The 26,553-nt window shown below is 32.0% G+C and overlaps 1 protein-coding gene across 1 annotated transcript in view; it reads left to right on the forward strand.

Moving 5' to 3' along the window:
* Positions 1–2,180: 2,180 nt before the first annotated feature.
* The window catches only part of LOC149771449 (uncharacterized), a 54,262-nt gene continuing 29,889 nt past the window's right edge, over positions 2,181–26,553 (forward strand). Inside the window, exons 1-12 of the mRNA XM_089948436.1 lie at positions 2,181–2,294; positions 4,449–4,472; positions 5,771–5,919; positions 6,902–7,053; positions 10,383–10,581; positions 15,184–15,360; positions 15,999–16,144; positions 17,282–17,483; positions 18,028–18,185; positions 18,755–18,920; positions 21,805–22,074; positions 23,914–24,105. Of these exons, the coding sequence (XP_089804562.1) occupies positions 2,249–2,294; positions 4,449–4,472; positions 5,771–5,919; positions 6,902–7,053; positions 10,383–10,581; positions 15,184–15,360; positions 15,999–16,144; positions 17,282–17,483; positions 18,028–18,185; positions 18,755–18,920; positions 21,805–22,074; positions 23,914–24,105 (1,881 nt within the window). The 5' untranslated portion in view covers positions 2,181–2,248. The remainder of the gene's footprint in view (positions 2,295–4,448; positions 4,473–5,770; positions 5,920–6,901; positions 7,054–10,382; positions 10,582–15,183; positions 15,361–15,998; positions 16,145–17,281; positions 17,484–18,027; positions 18,186–18,754; positions 18,921–21,804; positions 22,075–23,913; positions 24,106–26,553) is intronic.

Here is a 26,553-nt window from a genome sequence, read left to right on the forward strand (position 1 = left end):
AAAATGGTGTTATTGTTGTTGTTGTTGTAGGGTTTAACGCCATTTTTCAGCACAAGATAGGCTATTCATGGCGGCCAGTATTAATGGTGGAGGTAGAACCTGGGAAAACCCCCGGAAAGAACCATCGACCCACGAGAAGCTACTAGCAAGCTTTCTCACATACCCACGTTGGCTGAATTCGAGACTCGAACCCACGCAGACAGAGATGAGATGGCAGTGATCCATAACGGAGACCGCTTTAGACCACTCGGCCACTTGGGGCCCCTAAAAAAAACATGGTGTTAAAGCCCATAACAACAACATCAACACCTTTACACTTTTATGCTGCCAAACTTGCATTGTGGTATGTTGGAGTTATGCAAGTACGGCTTGATCACTGTTATATACTTATATTTTTTCCACCAGGTTTCTTGTAATATGGCTTGTGTATGACACATTCTGGCATATCAGTAGAATCTTCTTAAAAACTCATGTATTACAAATCAAAATGAGATGTGTACCAGAAATCGGTAAATATGAAGTGCTTTTTGAAGCCTTTTTGTCATTTGTATGTCTCTCTCTCTCTCTCTCTCTCTCTCTCTCTCTCTCTCTCTCTCTCTCTCTCTCTCTCTCTCTCTCTCTATATATATATATATATATATATATATATATATATATATATATATATATATATAATTACAGATACACGCCAAAAGAACAGAAAGTCCTGTTCCTAGAATCTTCAGAAGAGTGCTTCATAATAAAGGCAGAATTAATAAATACAAATAATACTATCATACAGGTTAGAGAATTTTTTATTGATACTGTTTGCAGATTCAAACCCCGATCTGCCTACAGACACCAGTCCATATACCATCATGATTAAGCATACATAAACAAAACAATTTGAGGCTATTACAGCACGTTTTCAATTTTTACACATTGTTAGCACTTTGGATGACCTTTTTTTAAGAAAAACCTTGCAAGATTGGACAACATAGGTTTCTTGTAATGTGGCTTGTGTATGACACACTCTGGCATATCAGTAGAATCTTGTTAAAAACTCATGTATTAGAAATCAAAATGAGATGTGTACCAGAAATCGGTAACTATGAACTGCTTTTTGAAGCCGCTTTGTCATTTGTATGTGTGTGTGTGTGTGTGTTTGTCTCTCTCTCTCTCTGTCTCTCTCTGTCTCTCTCTCTCTCTCTCTCTCTCTCTCTCTCTCTCTCTATATATATATATATATATATATATATATATATATATATATATATATATACATACATACATATTTATTTATATATATAATTACAGAGACACACAAACAGAATGGAAAGTGCTGTTCCTAGATTCTTCAGAAGAGTGTTTGATAGTAATAGTAGAATTAATAATAAATACAAAGTTTTGTTCATACTGTATGGATTTCAAATCCAGATCTGCCTGCACACACCAGTCCATATACCATCATGATTAAGCATACATCAGCAGAAAATGATGTTACAATGTCAGTGGTGTTTGTACTCATGTGTGTAGCAGACACTCTCATGACGACCTAGGAATTAATTCTCATTTTACTTTATACAAAGTCATTCCCGATTCCTATGATTGAAATAAAGGTATATGGAATTAATTAGAGAGAATTACAAATATACACCAATAGAATGAAAAATGTTATCCCTAGATTCTGCAAAAGAATGCTTGATAATGCCAGGCAGAATCAATATTTAATACAAAAGTAAACCACATCAGATTAGTTTACAGTTGTAATTACAGGATTACATGTTTGTATTGCATAAAGTAATATAAGGAAAGTTACAACTTTCTCCTTTATTTTTTAAAGTTTATCTATTATTTTTAGGTAATTTATATTTATATAAAATCAGAATTAAAAGTTTGTTACAATTTATCACAAAATAAAATGGAATAAATAGAGGTAGAAAATTGTCAAAAGAAACTTTGAGCACATGTGCACTGCAGTAGATAGTAAGAAACTGCTGATATTTAAGTGTTTTGAACTGAACCAGATCTGAACCCATTCATTAGACCATTCCCCTGGATCTGCACAGCCTATGTCAATACTGACCTTTATGATGTTACATACGTTTGTCAACAGTCCTCAGTTTTCTGTTGTTGTTTGACAGTTAACTATGCAATAGATGTGGAGTCAGCTCTAATCATGACCTAAATAGACTGCTTAGGTCAGTTTTTGGTGGATATAAAGAGATGGGTTCCAATTCTGATCCTTACACAAAGTGTGACAGTATCAATGATGCTACTGCTTCTGACAGGAGCCCTTGTGGTGGGCTTGGCAGGTAGGTTGACTTTTTCTCCATTTTATACTGCTCAAACTTAGAATTTTCGACTTAATTTGCTTGTTTAAAAAGTGTTATGCTTTTTTAAAAAAAAGATCAAATTTAAACACTTTTTAAGAGGGTTTTAGTTTTTTAAGTGTGAAATTTGTCTACTTTCATGTTGTGAACATTAGATTTGTTTGAACCTTTATCTTAAATGTAAAACTTTGTTCTTAGAATACATACATTTAAATCCTTAAAAAAATTAGCTAAAAGAGAAATCGAAAGATGTTTTGAAAGGTACATGAACGTTTTGAATCAGATTGTAGGCCATGTTTATATTTTCAACAGGTATATTCAGAACATTTCATATGACTACATTTTTTGTTCACCTTGGCCACTGCTTTTTCAAACATATTTCTGACTTGATATTTGTGAAATCTGACCTTTTTAAATCTGATTGCCAAATTTGTTCATTGCTACTTGAACCTTGTACTTTTAATGAAAATGTTACTATAATGGAAACTTCTGAGAAAATTTGGGTAATGAAGGCCTATGTCTCAAATGAAGAGACTAAAAAAATTACTGAATTTGAAATTTTTGTTGTTTCAAGTTGAAAAAATACTATTCATTGCCTTTATGAATTTTATTTTATGACTTTTTATTCTGTAACGTTGTGTTCCTATCAGGCAGAATTTAAATTTTGAACTCTAGATGAGCTTATGTGATAGCCTGTTGTCACTCTTATATCATTTGTCTGTCCATTATCACAAGTTTGTTATTGCCACACCTCATAAACTAATGCCAGGATTGCTATGAACTTCACACATGCCAAGGTTTACTTGGTCCTAAATAAAAGTATGGTACTCCTTGGACATTGAATTTGGTCTCCATGTTAGCCAACTTAAAAATGGCATTATTACTACTTATCCTGAAAATGATAGCAACATGTGATTTTCACTAAAATATTGCTCATATTATGTAGTTGACTAGAAATGAAAAGTTATTGTACAGAACTCCAATATTGCTACCGTGGTGTTCATTTTGAAAATCTTGTTATAGCTTCTGAACAGATGGTCATACTGACATGACTTCTTGGTCCTAAATAAAAATGGTGTTGATCCTTGGTTGCCATCTTATGTTAAAATGATGCTTTTCTAACCTGCAAAAATGGCTGCCTTGATGACTATACTGACATTCTTGATATTGCTACTTATTATATGGTCATGTCATCATGTCATTTTCATTAGGAAAATATAGCTTCCATTCCTGAGTTTCACTTTTTTTGTCAGGGTTTGAAATTTAAAGATAATTTATTTCCATGATTTTCTCCACCACTACTCCTTGTTATATAATAAGAAGTGTGTTTAACCCTGGAGATGCTTAAAGTACTATAATTTTCTTTATATTGATAACTGAATCATGGGGGTTAGTTTGTTGTGCATCTCGAGGAAAAATGTTAGCTCTGCATGGCTGTTTTCCATTCCAAAATGTCCACGGTAATTTGAAGAAGAAAAAATTAGGCAAAAACTTTTTAAATTATTTATTATTTTTAATTTCCATCAGTGCCTCTTTTTGGAAACCAGTAATATGTCCAGTAAAAAGAAATGTCAGTCCCAGTAGATGAAAGTCATGAAAGTATATGTTTTCTTTCTCAACAATGTTCTGTTTTGAAAACATAAATAATTTGCTTGATTTCATTGTAATGTTTGAAATAAAAAGTCATGAGAGAAATTGGTACGAAAAGTACTCACTTAATATTTGAGTTCAACTGCAAACAGCACAGACCCAGATCTGCTGTCGCTTAATGCGCCAGAAGATCTGGGTCTGTGCAGTTTGTTAGGAGTAAACAGTCAAACAAATAACATGTACCCTGTCTGAAGGCTCGTTATGCTATGGACATTAGGATCTTTTTGCAGTTTGACTCAACTTATGAGTAAGTGTCTATGGCATTTCTGTAAAGATTTTAGATTTTTTGGGGCTTAAATGCATTCTTGTCTTGTTTGACAGGTGTTTCTTGCTAGATTTTACCATGCATTCTTTTATGTTACAAAAATGAAACATTTAGCTAAATAATAGGGTCTGAATATACAATTGTTCATCTGTTATCATATCATCAAAGTTATACTATGAACATTATTTAAAATGTTCATAATTACTTCTCTTCAATTGCAGCGAGTCAATCCAGTTCTGTGAATTGTAAGTAAAAATGTATTGTTTTATCACTTTTTAGAAATTGACTTTTTTGTGAATAATGTCTCATTGTTTATTTCTAGACATTTTATAATACTGTAATGCACTATTTTTAATCAAAAATATGCAATCATGATTAAGTCATAATTTGGGGGAAAATACTATTGACAATAAATGATATTAACATGTTTTTAATTAATAAACCTGTAACATTATTAGCCAAGAAGAGTTATCAATCTGGTTGGATTTAAAAAATGATAAGTCAGTTATGATGAAGAAAGATTACAGTTATGTATGTACTTTTTAATTCATTGACAACCAATGTCCAATAGGTTAGTGCTTTTCAACTGATTGGAATTTACACGATGACAATCAATGTCCAAGAAGTTTTTGCTATTCAACTGATTGGCCTTTAAACAATGACAATTAATGTCCAAGAAGTTAGAGTGTTTCAAATGATTGACCTTGTACATATAGACAATGAAACTTTGAAAGTTCAAAACTCTCTGAGCCCAAATGTTGTGTTAGAGAAGGGGTCTCATGCTCAAATCTACATGAGGACCACATGAGGTAAATTGGCATCACTGAAACATTTTCATACAGTGAAAGAGGCTCATATAAAAGATTCCCAGGTGATGTTAACAAGAAGTAAGTGATATAACAATGAAATTTTGGCTGGCTGTGAAGAAAAAATTTGCATTATTAATTACAATTATTTTGCAAATTATGAATCTTGTTGCTGGCTGCAGGAAATAACTCCATGGACCATGTATTTGAGACTCTGTGTTAGTGTGTTAGTTACATATGCAACTGAATAGTTTCATACTGGGACATTTCCACACATCTGAATGATTAGGGTAGTTTGAGTGATATTTGAGTTAATGAAGTTTTAATTTATTTGTAAGTGCATACACTGGCATCTGCTGAATGTATATACCTGACTTTCATTTTATTTTATATATTTTACTTATGCAATTTTTGTTAGAGAAAAGTTATATTATTTTAGTCAGCTTGGCTTCCAGAGGCAACTAATGGAGGCAAGCTTTTTGACGTGAGTTGCATTTCTTGATGTTCCATCTGAGAAGTCCTTTGATATTTTTTTAAATAGTGCAGTCAAACCAGACTTTCTCTTTTAAGGATTGTGCACTCTTTGTTTTTTATGCCTTTTTTTGCTACCTTAACTTACATTGCACCAGTACTGTCATGATTGTACACACACACACACACACACACACACACACACACACACACACACACTGCATCACATATACTTCCAAGTTATTTTTCCTGTCTCCATTTTGTAGCCTATCAGGTTGGAAAGGAGTACATGTATGAATATGAAGGACAGGTTCTGACTGGACTACCCCATGGCTCGAGGATGTACTCTGGATTGAAGATCAAATGCAATGCCGTATTGCAGTATAAGTTGTCTCTCAGCCAGGTCACCATGAAGGTGAGAAGTGTATTCATCTTTTTGTTTAAAATGTTGTACTAGGATAGCTCATTTGTTTAAATATAATGAGCACCAAATCACAATAACCATACATACACCCAGATCTGTCATTGCATAATGCCTCTGCAAATCAAGGTCCATGCTCTTGCTTTTTAATGCATTTTCCAATAAATACTACAGACACTGATCAGCTAGTCAATTTTTGAATGGCAGACCTGTCAGGTGTATGCTGTTCTCAGTTACATGAAGATTAAACACAGGTAAATAAGTAGGTCTAGAATTTTTTAAACAATTATAATTGATAACTGATGGTACTAGATTTACTTGTATGGTTTTTCTCAGAAAAGAAAGTGATTATCAGTCAGATAACATTTTATACTGCATTTTCATTGCTTGAGTAAAGTCTTTAGGGACTGACCATTAATTTTTAGAATTTTGTTTTTAATTTCTTGAAATCTGATGGCTTGCAAAAAATACTTGCTGTGATTTATAGAAAATAAGTAGTGTATTATATCCATTAGATTAGTTGAAAAAATATATATTGAGGTAAAAATGATAATCCTGACAGAAAAGAAATCCCAGGTCACCTCCTTCAGAAAATGAATGGTTGAGTCCCATAAAGCATTATCAATTTCGATTGTTTGGGTTTCAAATAAAAGAGAAAGATGAACCATCTCATAAAGCTTTTCTATACTTTTTAAATATTGTATGAAAATTAAGATTTTTTTGTTGTTGCCATTTTCATGCAATTTTTAAGGAGACCAACTGCAAACAACACAGACCATTATCTGTCATCACATAATAGAGTTAGCAGATCAGGGTCTATGTTGTTTGTCCTTATAATTAGTCCATACAAACTGCAGGCACCCAGATATGCACATTATGTGATGGCAGATCTGCATCATGCATTTGCATCTGAATATTACAATCTGAAAAAATATTTCTGAAATTAAATCCTGATACATTTTCTCTGCTTCTCCAGATGACCAACATCCATTTGTACAAGAGGAATGGCCTGGTGTTTGAGGAGTATGACCCCACTTCGCAGATGCTTCCTGACAAACTGTTTGAGGAAATAACAGAGCCTGAAGTGGACAACTTTGTTGTAGAGCTTTCCAAGCCTGTTGAGTTTAAGTATGTAATAAATTGCTTTTGTTAAACCTGTGGATATAAAAGCTCATATCGGTACATTCCATTGACAATACTATCAATTAAAGCTGTTTGGTTGTACTTAAATTTCCCACAACTACACTATCTTCAAACTACCATACCCTGTCAATTAACTTTTTCTGTTGGCTGATGCAACCTTGGCACACAATGTTTAACAATTTTCAAGACTACATGTCAGGGACATATGACTCAAAACTATTCTTGCCCAAAAGTACATGGGTTCACAAACTCAATCCATTGTACTTCAGTCTCACTCACAATTTCTAGCAACACAAACACTCTAATGTATAATTGTCAACACATTAGATCCATTGCACACACACACACATATTTTACAAATACTGAGAATATGATGAAATTGATCCTTTAAATTATAATAACCCAATGGTTCTAGCTTCATATGTTTGTCCTGCCATTTTAATAATAATAATAATAATAATAATAATAATAATAATAATAATAATAAGGCTTTATTTATATAGGGTGACTCATTAATCTTAGAACTATTTTCCCTTGAGACCCTCTTAAGGAGAGTGTAACAATGCACATGATATGAAGATAGCAATAATTACTGTTTATTTTAATATGTTTAGTATTAAAATACTAAATTCCATTACCTTTCAGAAACACCATACATGCTCATGATGTCTATCTTTAAATGCTCTAACATTTTCAGCAAATTTTTATGTAGTGGAAGCTTGGTCTTAATTAAGATAGTATTGGGCTTAACATTTCAGCCATGCAGTGTTGAACTTTGTTTGGAATAAATGAAATTCATTCTTTTCAGTCAAAACATTCTGATACACTTAATGTTTTCACATAATAAATACAGAACTTTCAGCATTTACCTTTGCTTGATTTTATCACATATGCAGAATTGTTATAAACTGTATGTGGATTCCTGCCTTAGATCAAAGAACGTTAGTTGGATCAATACTAATTAATACTGTGTATTATTGATTATCATATTCTTATAAATAAATTGAACATGTGATGATTCTTTCAACGATTGGTTTAGCAAACTAACAAAGAGACCATATTACTCTCTCAGATTTCAAGCAGTTAAATCAGAGATGTAGGTGTCCCTTCAGATAACCTTAATTGGATTAGATTCTTGGTGTAAGGAAAATGACATGGAACTAAACTCAGATTTGATGAAAGTATTTATGACTGCTAGGAGCAAAACAAAACAGAATAGTATAAGACTATTTGAATCTCCAACTCAATGAAATTTTTCTGTCAATGATTATTCAGGACAAAATTCATAAGGTGGTGGTTGACAATTTGCAGTGGAGTCAACATACCCAAGTCATATGACTTTTACATAAGATAAGGCCATTATTTATTAACCAATCATTGGTTAATACAATTTATTTATATATCCATACATAGACTACAATAATGTTATTTGGGGAGACACTACTGTCACAAATATTTGCAGATTCTCCAAACTTACACACAGATGCCTCACCACCTTTGTTCTGTATATACCTAGCTAGAGCATGTTCTAAGAACATTTTCTATTGATTAAGTTCGCATCTAAATTTAGCATATTATTACTTGCTTGTGTGTGTGTGATGGTGGTGGATTAATATAAACTTGCATATTTTTATATAATTTTTTTCACTTGAAACAATCAAGAGTTGTATGTGCCTTTTTTATTGTTTGTGCATATGTAATATGTATGTAAATATGCAAATTTTAGAGGGCACAAAGAGGATTAGTTGTATCACCTTTTTGAAATAGAATGCAGGATTCTCAGTAGATTTTAAAGCTGAAGATTCTTTTAATCCTTGAGACCAAAATCTCAAACGAAAATCTCAAGAGTCATTTATTTTTGGGTCACGAGTTCATAGCTGGTGTTGTTCCTGATTGGTTCAGTAATCTGATGCTAGAGATTTCTTACAACTTTAGGAGATTTATTCTCCATCTCATCAGAATTATTACTAATTTTCTATTTCTTGGAGTCTGAGGGTCAGAATTAATGATAATCTCTGGCAGGTTATTTCTGAGCATGAGACAAAAATAAAATGTACTCATTTTTGGGTCTTATAATAATAATAATAATAATAATAATAATCTTTTATTTCTCAAAAGCAGTAAGATAGATTTCACCTATGAATGGTATGTGCAGAAGATGGCCATTGAAATTGTATTTTTGTCCTGCCACTATTAGAATTACATGTATTTTGAGGGGAAACCAAATAAACTCTGACATTGGATCAAACCTTAATTCAGTAAAGTCATAACTGATTCTTCTATCGTTAATGTCAAAGATATTCTCAGAACAATCTAACCTTTATTCAATTATGCCCACCTAAGTGTGCACTCAGCAACCTGTTAGCTTTTCCCAGTTCATATGGATATTGCATAGGTGTGATATTATTGTCTAATTAGGAGTAAACACTAAGTCTACATCAAGCAGTGATTTGTTATGGACAGTATGCACATGGTAAGAATTGTCTCAACGATGAATCAAAGGTAAATAGAACTGATGCTCTGAACCAAATAATAAAAATGTACAGGCTGGAAATTTCATGGATCAAAAATGATTCAAAATTTAAATTCCAAGCATTAAAACCCAACGGTAAGTGTTTATTTAGAACCCTGAAATGGTTATTATTTTTATTATTATTATTATTAGTAGTAGTAGTGTAGGCAAGAAAAGCAAAATGAGAATTGGCAGTTTAATATATTACTCTACTTGCAAAAAAAGAGCTTGCAGATCATCCTAAATAACGTCCCAAATGCAAAAGCAAAAAACAGAGAACTCTTTTAAAAACTTTTTCAATACTCAAAGACACAAATTTTGATGCATAATCTCAAAGAAAATGAAAGGAAGTACATATATAAAGGCATTTAATTATAATATACTTGAATAGATTAAAACTGGAACCTGTTTCATTTGACAAATACTTAAAGTAAAAATTCTTAAATCTTCCACTTTGTTGTCTCACTATTTTTGCACTGTATATACACATAGTACCTTGTCAAAACACGTTCTTATCAAATTTGTTTGTTGTTGCCATATATACATGTAGTTCATGAACAGTGCTTTTTTGGTTACTATTAGTGTATGTGCAACTATGTAATTGTAAATAATGCAGAGGGTTACAAGAAGGATCAGTTCCATGCAACTAATTGTGTGACACTCTTTAAATAAAGTCATTATCATTATTATTGTTTTTGTTCTTATTCTTATTCTGGAAACATTCCATAGAGACTGTGTACCTTAACTAAAAGATATATCAAAAGAAAATATGATTGTTCAGCAGTTGAAGTCTTTTTTTCAGTTACATTCGTGGTCATGTGAGTGACATTAAGACAGAAAAGGATGATCCCTATTGGTCCGTTAACTTTAAAAAGGGTTTCCTGAGCTTGTTTGAGATCAACTTCAATGAACGCCAGTCATTCGAGGCTCAGGCCAGCATCCGAAGCAGCAACAGTGATAGCAGTGTTGGCACTGGGAAAAAGTTCTACCGAGTTATGGAGGTAATTATCAAATGTTACAGTTTGTATGCCCAATGATGCTGGCATATGTGTCTGTCATATTTTCATTACTAGAGCATAACTGCAAAGATGTTCGAGATAACTCCATGGAAATTGGTACACATATTACACTGGTGATTCAAATGTGCCATTTCCTTTTCAGAGTTTGTTTGTTTCAATCTTGTCAATTTTTTGTCCATTTGTTTCCCCATCCTTATTCATAGATTCTGCAGGAAGACTCCAAAACTATTTAATACAATTCAGTGAAATTCAATACATTTATTAGACTCATGGTTTCAATGTAATGTTTGCGATTAAAAATTTCAGTTTCAATATGTATGTTTTAATCCATTGGCTTTTTGATATATCTATCCATCATTTACACTTTTGTTTTTTGATAAAAACTCCAAAATCATTCAAGGTATTTCTGTGAAACTTTATACACATATATAAATATAATAAAAATGTACCTTGTGTCATTTGTGTCAGTTCATTATCATATTTTGGTTTCTGTGGCAAAACTCCAAAACTATTAAAGATATCTCTTTGAAATTTGGTACACATATCAGACTAGTTTTGTAGATGTTCTTTTTCTATTCACAATTCTTCAGTTTAAATATTTGTAACATTTTTTTTCCCTTTGTCTGTTCCATCATTTAGACACTTATTTCTGGTACAAAGCTCCCAAAACATCCTAAGATATTTCTTGAAACTTTGCCAGATGTGAAGCTAGTGGTCCAGCATCTTGAGCTAATCATAAGTCTTCAGTTGAAATATGTTTAATGTTTCTGTGCATCCATCTATTATTGACTATTGTTGCTAGAGGCAAAGTCCAGAGCCATTAAAGATATCTCTGTGACATTTGTTCACATATTAAACTAATGGTGTGAATGTGTCTTCAATTTTTACAATTCTTTAGTGTCAGTATTTTTAAGGTTTTGGTCTAACCACCCATCTGTTGTTCTCACACGTAATAACTGGGTTTCAGATATCTCTGTGAAATTTGGTACACTTATTAGACTAGTGGTTTAAATTTGCAGTTTGCTATTCACAATTCTTTCATGTCAATATTTTAATTCTTTTGTGCATTTGTTTGGTCATCCAGATATCATTCTCATTTATGGTTCCAGTAGCAAAGCTTCAAAACCATTTAAGATACTTATATGAAACCTTTCACACATATTGGGCTGGTGATCAAGATATACCGTTTGCTTTTCATAATTCTTCATTTTTAATATTTGTAATGTTTTTGTAATCCAGCCTTTCTCTATACTGTCATTTCTCCAAAAGAAAGCTCCAGGCAAAATTCCAAAACAGTTTAAGATATCTGCATGAAATTTAGTACACACATTTGCCTATTGGTGTTGGTGTACTTTTGCTATTCATAATTGTTCAGCCAATCGATCAAGATATCTCTATGAAGCTTGTGCACATATTAGACTAGTGGTCTTGATGTGCCTTTGATGTTATAAATTCTTCAGTCTTATTATTTTTGTGCATATTTGTGAACACTCTGTCCCTCTATCATTCACACTTTTGTTTCTGGAGCAAACTCCTAAAAAAATAATGGATATCTTTGTAACATAGAAGAAAAAAAAAACTCCAGAAACCTTCTGATTCCTAACAAACATTTTGGCTGAGATGAGGATTTGGGTGACTCCTTGTTTCTGTTGCCCATTTCTCTATTTTATTTTTCACTTGAAATTGTCAACAATTAAAAAAATGGAAAAATTAAAAGAAAACAAAAGTAAAATATAAAAATTGGATAAATTGTTAAAAAGGCAAATTTAAAACCTTTAATAATTAACAATATAAAATAACAAATTAGAAGTTAATGTGCATTTGTCACTGAATAGGTTGTTTTATCAACAGAACAATTAAAGGTCGAGGGAAGGCAAATAGAAACTTTTACACTTTGGGAAGTTCCATTGTATCACAGTTACAGGATCTCGATAGAACATTTTAACATATTTCGACAGAATATGCTGAACACAACTAGTCTCACATACTTCATTCGATCACAATGACAACATTTGGAAAACATTGAGATCATCACCTGAAGACATACAAATTGAGAAATATTTATTCTCCTGCATTTTTATTAGAGTTATTGCACTTTTGTGCTTGTGAATTATTTAATGTATGACAGAATTTTGTGAACACAACTTGTCTCACAGTTGTCACCATGAAACTTTGTAGATGTTAAGGCTATCACTTTAAGATGTCCATATTTACAAATTACTTTGTCTTCACAATTATTGTTTGATTTATTGCCTTTTGTGTCTCACAGTTGAATACAGTATTAGATAGAATATTGTGAATCGAAAGTAGTCTTGCAGCTTTTTATGGATCACTGTGAAACTTGGTTCATCATGTGGTCATTATATAAAGATGAACATGTTTTAACAAATCCTTGTGGTTCCTTGGCTTTTGTAAGACATTTTCATTTTCAGCAGCCTGCTAATTTTTGTGTAAATGAAGCTAATCTTGCAATGTTTAGCAGATTGTTGTGAAACAGAGTAAATATCAGACATGTGGAGATTCCTCCAAGGCAGGCCATAAATATAAAATTAACCAGATAAATCCAGGATGCAGACCAGATGTAGCCCACAGGCTCTTTTTTATTATGGACACATATCCGTCATGGGGTAGGGGAAAGCAGGGGAATACTTACTTCAGCAAATTGCTCACCATTCCTATAGTTTCATGCTTGGATTTAATTATTTAGCATATAATCTTTTTAATATTGAAGTCCAGGATCTGTGATCATTTGTATAATGATTCAGTGTTTTAAAAACAAAATTCTTTCATAGTTTTGTCCTCCAAGAATCACACACTTGCTGTTTATCTTCCTGGAATGTCTGTTCCCCATTTAGAAACATTTTGCCACTTATTTTCATAAAAGTTGCTGGTGCACTTGTCATAGTCATTGTTACCATCCAATGAGGTCAGATTTCTAACTAATGTAGGACATACCTGAATAAAACATTGCTGAAATATTCTTGAATGGCAAATTGTGCAATGTACAGAACTGAATGCTCAGGTTGATATTGTTCATCATGTTTTTTCCAAACATATACTTTCAATTTTGTCCAAAGTAATGTTTATTTCATTGGTAAAACTTAATCTGGAATGTTGGTTTTCAACTGTCCAGTTTATCTTTCTTTAATGTATGAAATATATTATTTAAGATACTAATGAGAAATCTTTCTTTGCTTCCTAAACTCTTTAATCTTCTGTCAACAGTGCTCTCAGAAAAAAGAACACTGATACATTCAAATGCATGGACAGGTCCTGCAAAGATTGAATACAATTGTCAGAAAATTGGAATAAACAAGAGAAGAAAGGACATGATCAACCATTTTGCTTGTAATTTTTTGTCTTGTTTATCAAAATTTTCTATGTATCCCTTTTTTGTAAAACCTGTTCAGTAGTTTGTAATAGTATGATATGATAGTCGAATTATTTCAGGTATTTTTCCTGCCACTTAAATCTTTGTAAGCCCTCTGAATTATCATCTTTCATCTGACCACTTGTCAGTTCATTACAGTTATGTTTTATTTGCATCACCAGCAAGGTGTAAAAAAGCAATCACAACAAATTTTACATTTCAGGCTACAGTTAAGATGATCATGCAGACAAATAAAATTAATCTTAAAGGAATAATTCTTATTCATTTATTCATTTGAAATTTCCTGTATGTAAAAGTGACTTTTTCACCAAAGTGTAGACATTGGCTTGAATATTGCAATATTTATACACTCATTGGTGTGACTATTTCAAGGTTTGTGTTCAGAATAATAGAGGAGTTAAAATATTGGCAGAGTGGTATTGGGAACAAGATCCTAAAAAAATGATTTTCCTCGTTATCTACTTTCTGATCCACCATAGTTAATATTTCACTTATAACATACCGATCGTTGTTTTTGAACTAACGTAAATTAAGCTATAACTACACATTACATATTGTACTAATGCAAATATTCATCAGGGAAATTTTTTAAATCCTGGATTTGTTCATCAACAAAAATAGATAAAATTGATAAAATTGAAGAAAAAACTAATTTGGTAATGAATGGAAGAGATAAAAAATTAAGTTGCAGTTCATAATTCATGGACTGCAATATATAATGAGAAAAATCTAAATGGTTTTAGGTAAATATAAAATTAACTTCAGCATTGGCACCATTGATTATCTCTCTGAGATAGGAAACAAACAGGTACAGTTTCAATATATATTAAACAATCTTTTTGAATTGCTAGGAACTAAGTCATTTATAACTGAAATGTACTTATTAAATATGAGAACAAATTTAAATTTAGGTTCTTTTGAGTTCTATTTCTTGTACCAAAAATGTATCCATGAACATGGTATAATACCTTTTTGTGTGTTTCTGGCTTAATGATTAAACAGCAGAAACTAAAATTGTCAAATCAAATAACTAAATCATGGCAGGAAATAGGAAGAGAAAGTACATTCATTTCCTAAAAGATATTTTTTCCACTTAGACTGCAATTTTATTTATTAAAAAAAACAACCCTTTATTTAGCAATTCCACTAAATTTTCATTTATATAACTAACATTGGTCATGTTAATTTTACAGGAAAGTGTTGCAGGTGAATGTGAAACCACCTACATGTTGGACCCAGCTAAATTCACTAATGAAAACGAGGGTTTGTTTTTGACCAAGGTCCGCAACTACAATAATTGCTTGATCAGGCCCTACTACCTGCACTCCATCTTCAGTTATGATAATTGCTATGAATGTCTGGAGAAGAAAGTAAGATATCAGTAATAGATAGTACTATCATTCATTTATTGTCATTATTTTTCTTTGTACAGATTTTATCAGCAGTAATATATGCTTCACAAACCAGTCTTTCTCACTGTTTATGTCTTTATCATCATCATCATTTCATTATTGTTGTTTTTGTTATTTATTGTGTTCTTGAAATCATATATCAATATGCAAATATCATGGAAGGATTAAGGCATGAATTTATTTTCAGCAAAAAGCTCCACATGATTTAGTTTAACTTTTTTAGATGTAGACTATACCTAATCAGATATTTCAAGATCCCAAAATTATAGCAAATATTTTAACACCAAAATTTTGTTCAAAACAGCAAGACCTGCCACCTTACATATTTTTAAAATTTATTCTCTATAGAAATTTCCAGCTTAATATTTGTGAACACAGTAAAGTACCTGCATCTTAAATTTATTTTTGTTGATGTCTTTATCCCTGAACAAGAATACATGCCTCTGGGCACAGATTTTCTCTTCTCTTTTTGGGAAGGGGTAGAGATTTGTTAATTTGAATTTCTAGGTTATGAAGCGGATCAAAAGTGTTGCGATTATTAGGAGGTTAATGTATGTTACCTTCATTTGTAACTTCATGAAATTTTGCAATTTCAGTTTGATCCAATGAGCAGTCAGTCACAAGTTCGCTACTCTGTCCAGGGAACATCTCATCAATTTCTGATTCTTGGTGCTGTTGGAGAGAGCGTACACTCATTTACTGCCTACAGTGAACTGGGCGGAAGTTTTGTTACATTCATAAAGTAACTGAATTTAGAATTTACTTAATCAGGGCATATTAGGGATATATTTCCAGAGCATTATTATGTGGTATTAATAAGTCAGTGTTGCATGAAACTGATACATTGGTTTGTTGTTACTGGGTTATTCTGCCTGAAAAGTTTAATTTATAGTCCACAATTTTGCATAAATGGGACCCCTGCTTAAATAAAAAAAAAATTGTTTTAACAAGGAAACTGTTATCAAGTTTTACATTTTATAAAATGTGCCTGGATAATCAATTGTGCAAATGTTCACTTTATGCAGTGACTTATGCTTACTTGATAATCACACAGAAACAATACTCAAACTTTTCACAAATAAACTCCACCTGGGAAATTAGGTTTTCTCTGTAAGAGGAATTAGAAGACATAGAACGTGTTTTAGCATTACTCAGTGCCTAAGTTAGATGAATGCAGAATATTCATTGTACCAGGTATTTCGTATGATAATTAAAGAACAGCAGTATACAGTGTACATGTATTCTTTAATCAATACAATAAATATATTAAATCTCAAATAAAATAACTTATACATTAATTATTTTATTAAATAAGAATACTTCCTCATGTAGTGTGAATTATTATATACCACTTTTCAAAAGTGGAACAGAACAGTTCTTTTCCAATGGGCATTTCTGTTTTACTTATTTGGTCAGGGCACTCAACTGTGAATATATATATATATATATATATATATATATATATATATATATATATATATATATATATATATATATATATATATATATATATATATATATATATGCATAAGTGATGAATTGAGAAAACTGAAGATTTAATGGAGATGTGACCCTGCTTCATGGATACAGAAGAACTTTATGAGAAAGATAAAGTCATAGTTTCCATATGCCAGTAACTATTATATTACCAACTGCATGGTTGAATGCATCTTTTAGTTTATTGCTTCTTGTAGTGAAATTTATTTTACACAGGAGGAAATATCTTCATTATATATATATATATATATATATATATATATATATATATATATATATATATATATATATATATATATATATATATATATATATATATATATATATATATATATATATATATATATATATATATATATATATATATAATGTGACCTTGCAGTCAGACATTGGTGTTCAGTGACTCAAAGAACATTGAGGAGCAGATCTCTAGCCCCCAATCACCCAAGACTCAGGAGAGTGGTTTGGTTGCTGACATGCCTGAGAAAAAGAAGCAATCCTGGAATCCTTCCTCACTTGTTCCAGATGATTCTGACCTCACTGAGGGATATCCTTACTTTGACCAGAGATTTATCTACGATAAAGTAATTTTGATTTGTTTTCTGCAAGTCTTGATCAAGTATCTTGCATGGAGATTGCTGGACATAAAACTTTTTATGTTTATTTTCTTAAGTTCCATTTTATTTTTCCTAATGATCAAGGAGAAATTTGTAGTTTAATTTTCATAAAAATAAAGATTCATTTAAAACTAGTAGGAATCAGATAATTACTTCATTAATTGTGTAGATTCTTCAAGTTGGGAAATATGGAGAAGGTAAAAATTGGAACTTCTACTGTCAATGTTAATGCAACATAAAATAGTGACAATTCTTTTTGGTCTTAAGAACTCCATTCTGTCATACTTTGAATGGGGTGAGAGTGTTTTTTCATCTCCCTTTAAAAATAAAATTAAGCAATCTCTTTGTTTTTATCTAGACTATTTATGTTTTGGGGGTGGTTGTATTGTACTTTTGTTTATCCAGATACCACTATAACAAGTAATCCACTGTCTCTCTAACTCTCTGGTACAGTAATGCATAATAACATTAACTTTGAGAGAAAAAAAAACATTAATTCCTTGTATTTTAGATCAAGGATCTTTTGAGAGTATACAAGGAATTCACTAATGAAGAGGTGAAAGAAGAGGCAGGTATAGTGTATATGGAATTGAAGAGATTTATGAAGATGACCAGCAGGCAAACTCTTGTAGATTTAGTGAATGAATTTGGCTCTGAGTCATTTGAAGGGTAAGCATTCATATGAAAACCTTTGTGCCATTTGCATTTTCTTCATTTATGTAACTGAACTTAGAGTTTTCAAATCAATTGGAAAGTTCATTAAAATAACAGTACCAATGTAGATACGTTATACACATATGTGGTAAGTCTACCTGATTTTTTTATATTTTACCTAAGCTAAATCTCAGGAAAATTAATAATTACAAAATATCAAAAAGGTGAAAAATATGGCTGTTTGATGTTGAACTTGGGTGTCCTACAGTATGCACTTTTTCAACAAATGGACGTATTGCTGAGTGAATAAAAGAAAAAAGTATGACACATGAGCGCCATGATTGATGATAGGTATTGGAAAGGCTAATATTACTTATTTCTTTGCATGATATTACAGTTTCTTTCCTAATATTATATTTTTCTTTCCATGATATTATATTTTCTTTCAAAAGTATTATAATATGCATTGGACAAATAAGGATCCTTTGTATTCAGTGGTTTAAATACCAAGAATATCTCCAATGTAAAAGATTATCAATTTCATTAAATTTGTGTAATGATCCTTTATTTTCCTGGTTTTGTAGGTACACCCTTCATAACATCCTTCCCTATGTTGGCAGTTACCCAAGTGTAGATATCCTGATTAAGAGTGTTATGAAGGGAGCTGTAAAACCGGAGTTTGCTGAATTTATTCTTAGCGTCCTGGGGGTTTATGCTGAACCTCATGTCTTGACTATAAAACGAGTTCTGGTGAGTCTTGGGGCAAACAATATTTCTGTTTGTGGTTTGGATAATGTTTGCTGTGCAATTGTTTTCGTTTTCTTTACACTGCATCAGACTGCTCAAAAATACTTCAAGAGTACGATTTTGTTTAGTTATGTTTTTGAAATATTTATTGTCTTTTTTTATTGCTTAGTAATATTGCACAGGTATACTTTGTTCATTGCTCTGTTGAGATTGTCCGCATCTTCTAAATCACATGGGCTTCATTCATAATGGAAATGCTCTGGAAGCCAAGAAAAAATGCTTCACTGCCTTTGATATTAGTGATCCAAGGCAGTTAAATTAATTAATTCTATGTGATCATGTTGTTAAAAATATAATTTTACATTTTTTCCTTTAGGAGCAAATACTATTTTCACATAATCACATAAAAAAGGCATGTTGCAAGTGCAAACTGTGTCAGTAGGCTAAGATACCAATGGTCACACCAAATGTTTAAATTCTAAAATTTTCAGTGAAATGCAGTACAAGTTTGGCCAATAGAAAACATTACCCCATTACACAATGCATTAAGATCCCCACACTTACAGCATTGTTACCTTTAAAATGAAGTGAGACAGACAAAAGATTATGATATGGTCTTCAATTTGACTCTATCTAGAATTGATTTATTTCCTATATAATAATGACAAGATTATTTTTTTTAAAAATAACAGTTACAACAATGACTTTGGTGACTCTAGACCAGACAACATACTCCATACCTGTAATTGGGTTGATCAGTATACAACATTATGTTTACAGGACACTAACTTGAACCACTGCACATTTTAGACTGTAATTGTGTTGCAGTAACATTTGGCTTCATCATTGTGAAGGAATCCTTAAGATGGAAATCTGGAATGATGCCAGTTTGTGGCACTTTGGTTGTAACAGAAGGTCATGTAACAAAAGACAGCACTTACATGATGATAGATTACAAAATCCTTCATATTCATTAGTACTGCAGATAGCTTGTACAATGATACAAATGTGAATAAAAAGTCTCCCCTTCACCATAATTAAATAGACCACAATTTTGCTTTGTTCTAGAATTGATTTACCTTCATAAATAATAAAGAGCTTATGAATTTAAAAACAAAACCTATTACAACATGGTTTTTTTTTATAACCAGAAATTGGATTAAACAAACTGTACATGTAATTAGGTCGATCAATGTCAAATGTCCTGTTTGTGAGACACATCACTTTAAATGCTGCTCATTATAGTATATACATGTGCTGCATTTAATGTTTGTCTTAATTTTTATGAAAGAAGTCTGAAGTGGTGATGGATGTGCCACTTTATGTGCTCTCTTCTCACAGTGATGAAATACAACAGTCAATTGATGAAGGGTAACAGTGATGGTGTTCCACACTCAAAACCAGTGAGACTGTGAAAAAGTTATATTGCCCACTGTTATCCTGCATTAGAAAAGCACGTTCCTATACACATGTAGGAATGTGAGAGTATGTTATCCTCTCTGTCTGGATGTGTGCACATGCATGCATTGATGGTTGCATGCATGTTATGTCACATAACTCATCCAGTATGGTTCACAAGAATGATTTAAAAATGTGTCCTTCATCTGAAGATATTCTTAACCATTCTGAAATTTTGAAAAAGCCCATGTGGGTGAAGCTATGGTAGGGTAGAATTTGTGTTACATAAATTCTGAATGCATATAATTGCTAAATTATGAGACTAACATGTCTTAGAATTGGTTCATATGATTATCAAATAAGTATCAACATATGTCAGATTGGGGTTTGAGTGGGACACCTGAGTCATGCCCCAAGACCATCTAGTTGTGGCCTAGATATTACAACTTCAAAAGCTGAGATCCACACTCAATGCCTATATATATATATATATATATATATATATATATATATATATATATATATATATATATATATATATTCAGATATGAAACAGAATGTTTGCTCTGGGTCTGTTCTTACTCCCTGGAACCTATCCTCTTGATCATAGCATCAAAACTATCGAGGTGCCTACCCTATAACCATATATATGATTACTAAGTTTGAAAATACCAATTTATACCTGTAAATAACATCTGTTTCATGAACCGTACCTATTCCCACAGACTCCAGCTATTGGGAATAATGTTAAAACTATAGATATTCCCAGTCAGTCACGTTATAACCACTTGCTGGCATGAAACGATGAGTTCAGATATGCAAGTTAAATTATCCCCAGGGTATTTTCTTACCCCTTGTGTAAGTCTCTAGTGAAACAGATTTGGGGTGGGGTGGGACAATGTGGGAAAGCAAGTGAAGATGCATTTTATTAACACTCTTGTTTCTTTTGTTTGAGGACTGAAATTTTCAGTACTATAATAGGATAACTATATTGATAAAATGTAAAGTATTAAGAAATATTTGGTGTTATTATATTTTTAATTTATCTGATTAGTTTAATTCCATTCCTTAACAAGATGGAGCAAATAATACCCTTGCCAATAGTGCATGATTTTCAATTCTAAAACAATCATCTTGGTTATTAAAGCCCCAACCCCCCCCCCCCAAGTCCTTTACCAATCCTCTTATTTTTCTGAGTAAATTTGTGCATACATAGTTGCATTGGTATTTGGGTAATGAAAGAGCATGTAAAGCAGTCAAAGCTTCCTGCCTGTTTCTGACAGAAACATTCCATGTAGTAGCTTCAAATATCATATAAATTGACATGCTTCATTTTTAACTCTGCAAAATATATGGAATGATACCTCCACAGACAACCTTATGAACATCATACTCATCACCATTCATATAGAACAATGCAGAGATGAAAATATACTGTGCTGCTCACATACAGGATAGACATACATATGCATATTTTTATGTTTAATAGGATTTATTGACTGGAATGACCTCTTGGCCCACCCAAATGATGAAACGCATTGCATGGCTGAACTTAGGAACCATGTCACACAAAATGACAAAAGACATGTTGGATGCCAGGAAAGAGCTGATGGAACAGCTTGTACTTGTGCAGAAAATCCTGGAGCAAGAGACAAGAAAGAACAGCCGTGATGCCATCCAAAGCAAACAATACAAGATTGAAGAAAAGATCCGTCAGGCTGAACAGATCTATGGCAAGATCAAGAATGAAATTGTGCAGGTAATGTATCTGCAGGTCACATTCTTATATATTGATTTTAATTGAGATTTGTTCAGTGACATGCTGAAATTCTTCTCAGAGAGCTGAGCAGATCCAGTGTATGCAAGAAATCTCAGTTGAAAAATTTAATTTTCAGAAATGATTCCACCAGATAAATTAACTTTTGTCTCATTTTTTAGTTTATTGATATATACAGTACCAGTTGTATCTAGATTACTTATTACACAGAACTTTACCAGAATATGGGAAACTTTCCCTACATTGCACTTTTCTTAGTTTCAACGGAAGAAAGTTTCCATGTGCTTTTGATCTCAGCTGGTAAAGTGTTGAATAAAGCCTGAAAAAATCTCAAAGATACTCTGGTGCAGCTCCATGAAGACATTTATGTACAAGGACAGCCATTGCAAAAATAAATTCTTTCAGATGCTGTAAGCCATTTTAGTTTTGTAAACAATGCTTTTGATGAATAATCTCTAAAGGTTTTTAAATGCTGCTGAGATTTCCTTTAGTTTTCCCATACAGCTGAATAGTAATCCAGAGTTAGAAGAATATATACATTGTAGCAAAGAATGTGAGTTTCTATTGGTAACTTTTCATGGTTCTACTGAGTTTGGCAATTTTGAATGACAATTTTATCGACAGATACATCCAATGCTTTTCCATCTTGGACATTTTCTAACTGATGGTTATTTTTGGTAAGAAATAATCTCGATTCAGATTTATATGGTTTTTGTGATGTCCCCAAAGTTATACATTTTGTTTTACCCTTCATTTATTACCAACTTTTTTTTATGTGTCCAACTTTGAACACTGATGTTAAATATCTGAGAATAGTCTTGCTTATATATCCTCAGCATCTGAACATGATGTATGCAGAGTTGCATCATGTGCAAACAAATCTGTATTTGTAAATTTGTTACTTAGTGGAAATTCATGTACATGAATATGAAAGAGGAGATGGCCTAAAACAGAACCTTGAAGGACCCCAGAACGAATAGTATAAGCTCGTAAGAGCTAATATTAAGATTTTGATTTAGGTATGATGTAAACCAGTTTAAAGAGGAATTGTCAAACCTGTAACCGTTCAACTTTTGCATCAAAATTCCATGATGAACAAGAAAAACAATCCCATTCAAAAAACCTTTAATCATTTTTAATAGCCAAAAATATGTTAAATTTGATGAGTTCTTCCTTGGATAAGTGATGTGTTCTAAATTCTACGTGTATGAAATACGTTTTCTCCTTTTTTAATTAATTCTTTGGACATTTCAAGGTATCTGAAAAATTACAGTCATTAAATTTAAGTTTATAATATGCATTAACGGCTTCATTATTACTGATACAACAAGTTTAAGAATTTGTGGATCAATGCAATTCAGTCCAGAGGATTTATTAACACTCATCTTACTCAACTGACTGAGCATGTTGAAAACAACAATGAAAATATTTACCATCATGTAGTTTAGCTCTTTTAAAGGGCAGAAGGGCATCAAGATCAATTGGAGTGGTGGCCTGATTCTGAATTCAGTAACTGGAGAAGTTTGTCAAGAAATTATTTAGCATTTCAAGAATATCTCATTTCTACATCATCATTTTGTATAAGTTGGGATAGTCTGGAGGGGAAAGGAAGAACTGTAATTGGATGAGCTCAGCTGTTAGATTCATTCACAATGTCACCATATTGTTAATTAAAGCTACACTTTACCTCAAGTATAGCAAATTAAATTCAGTGAATAGGCATGTATAATTTATATTCCTAAGAATGATGTATGCTCTGGTTACAAGTTCTAGTCAGATGTTTAGCATTTTCTTCTTCTTAGTACGGTCTTCATTTTTCAGACTATCCTGAAATTGCTGCATTCTGGTGATAAAGCTGATCAAATCTTGGCTTTGAAGACAATAGGCAATGCAGGATTAGAAGATTTTATTCCTGAACTGAAGAAGGTGGTGGAAGACAAGACAAAACCTTATACTGCCCGACTTACTGCTGCCTATGCTTTCAGACGCATCATTCAGCATGCAAAGGCTGAGGTAAAGTGTATTTACTCTTTCAGTATTCATTTCATTTATTAACTAGGGATGCGATGATAAACCCTACTTGAAAAATATCTAATAGTGGTGTTATCTTCTAAGACTTAAAATGGTAATCAGTTGAACAGATAAAATCAACATAAAAATGAAAAAGTCTACAAACACCTTTAAGCAGTAAAATTATCAGCAAATAAAAATCTCACCACCATTTCTTGGCTGTATTTTAAATGAAACTTCACAGGAGCAATGTTTTAAATGTCTCAACACATTTGAACTATCTTTTATAATTTTTTAACAAGATGTTAAATGACTACATATTTGTTTTGAGGAAAATTAACATATTGACAACATCTAAAATCAAAGCATCCCTCTATGTGGTAACAGTGTCTCCTGCTGTAATAAAGACTCTCTCCAATGGCATGGAAGTTACAGGAACGCATAGCCTTTTCCTGGCTACTTGTGCAAGGAGTAGAAACTTGTACTGCTGAGCTTTCCACCATATCAAAGGATTCTCATCCAACATTGTTAGGGATTCATTCCTGAACAAGTCAACTGTGTGAAGTCTGGATTAAACACTATTTTGTATGGTGTCATTGGTAACAGAACATATACATATGAGGCAAAGTGAAATTTATAAATTATAATTCTTAACAAGAAAAATATCCCCTGGTCTTGACCTCATTAAAGTCTGCTGAATAGTAGTACTGTGCATCACATTTCACATTCTTTTGCAATCTGTTGATGAGCATATATCTAGGAGGAAAAGAAAATATAGCTCTTGAATCAATCTGGGTATATTGTGAGGAATACACAGATTTGTAAGATAAGAGCAACACCATGAAAATATCCTGGTGCAGGAAATTGTATTGAAGTATGTATCTCCAGAATAGCGAAATGCAATGTACAAATATACTGGTACATTGTTGTACCACTAGTATTAAATATATATATTTATCTTTTGGTCCCTTTGAGATATGCCGTCATTTTTCAAAGTCATACAGTAAAAGTTAAAATTTGTTATGAGGACATGAACAGTGTTCCAGCTTTAGTTTTAAATAGGCATTTAACTTTCTAAAATTACCAACAGTTACCAAATAAAATGTTGATTTTATGTAATGTTTATATCACATTACCTTTCCAATGCACTAAGAACCAGTTAACAAGAATAAACTCCATTCAGAAGTGAGCTGCTTGCTTAATTGTGGATGTCTCTTTTAATACGTGATCTGAAACTGTATTCCATGAATTGAAATAGCACAATGTGACCAAAGAAATTTGTATAAAGCATTAACTATATGTAAATTGTAATACAGGAAAAAATGTTTGACTAAATTTATTTGGCCCTATACTTTAAAATAAACCTCTCAAAATCCCTTGAAAGTTAACCAACTGACTATTGAACAATTCAGATATAGGTTAAACTATTTGCAACAAGGATGTTGAACTCCTTGCATGTTCATAATCAATCAGTAAAATCTATTGAAAGTTTGAAAGGAAAATATCTTACATGTTTGAAACACGCTTGTTGAATGATTTGTTATAATTCGTCTGTTATTAGCATTTATTTCTCCATTATGTGCATGCAATGTATATCGTCATTTATTCTTTCTGTGATCTGTTTGTTAACATGATTATTTTTTAAAAAGAATATTGTTTTGATCTAACTTAATTGAGACCTCATTTTTTAGCCTTGCTCATCCTTATGCAGTTTTCTGTTTGTGAGCTAGAAATTTGCCACACATAGAAAAATAGATTAGATGAGGGTCTAAAAGGAGACTATACACATTTGTATTCTGATTTAGCTACCCTCATTAAATAAGAAATTATAATTAATTGAATGTATAATGAAGGAGGAAAGATAGTATGAAGAAAGAATAATAGATCATAAATTAAATATCATTAAGGCTAGAATACAGAGCGTGTGAGGAAGGCCAGATCACATGAGCACATAATCTCTTGTACTCAACTGAAGAAATAATGACAGGGTGAGGAAATAAAATAAACTAAGAAAATAACAGGAAACAAAGTATTTGTTATTTGCCAAAGCATGTCATGCATGGGGAGATACATGTATATTCTTCAAAACTAATTTCTTGTAGTTTTAGACATGTTTTCATATAATAGCTTATACGAAACCAAAAAACACTGACTCATCACTTAGGCTTTGTGATATATCAGTGTTTTTAACTCTTAACTATTCAACTTGGGATTGACACCAGTCAGTGTTAGTGGTCTGGGAAACAAAATTAAGATACATAAATAAACTGTAGTCTAATGTGAATTACTGAATTATAATCATCACACATACTTTATGTTTGTAACTAGCTGATGAAAATGTAGAATGTGATCAAAACATTTGAAAACATCATATATTTCTATGTTACTGTGACAGATGAATGTGAGAGAGTAAGATGGTATAATTGTTGCTTAAGTATAATAATGCAAATA

Source organism: Sinohyriopsis cumingii, unplaced genomic scaffold (genome assembly GCF_028554795.1).
Source record: "Sinohyriopsis cumingii isolate HCF-2022 unplaced genomic scaffold, ASM2855479v2 utg001851l, whole genome shotgun sequence".
Lineage (NCBI taxonomy): Eukaryota > Metazoa > Mollusca > Bivalvia > Unionida > Unionidae > Sinohyriopsis > Sinohyriopsis cumingii.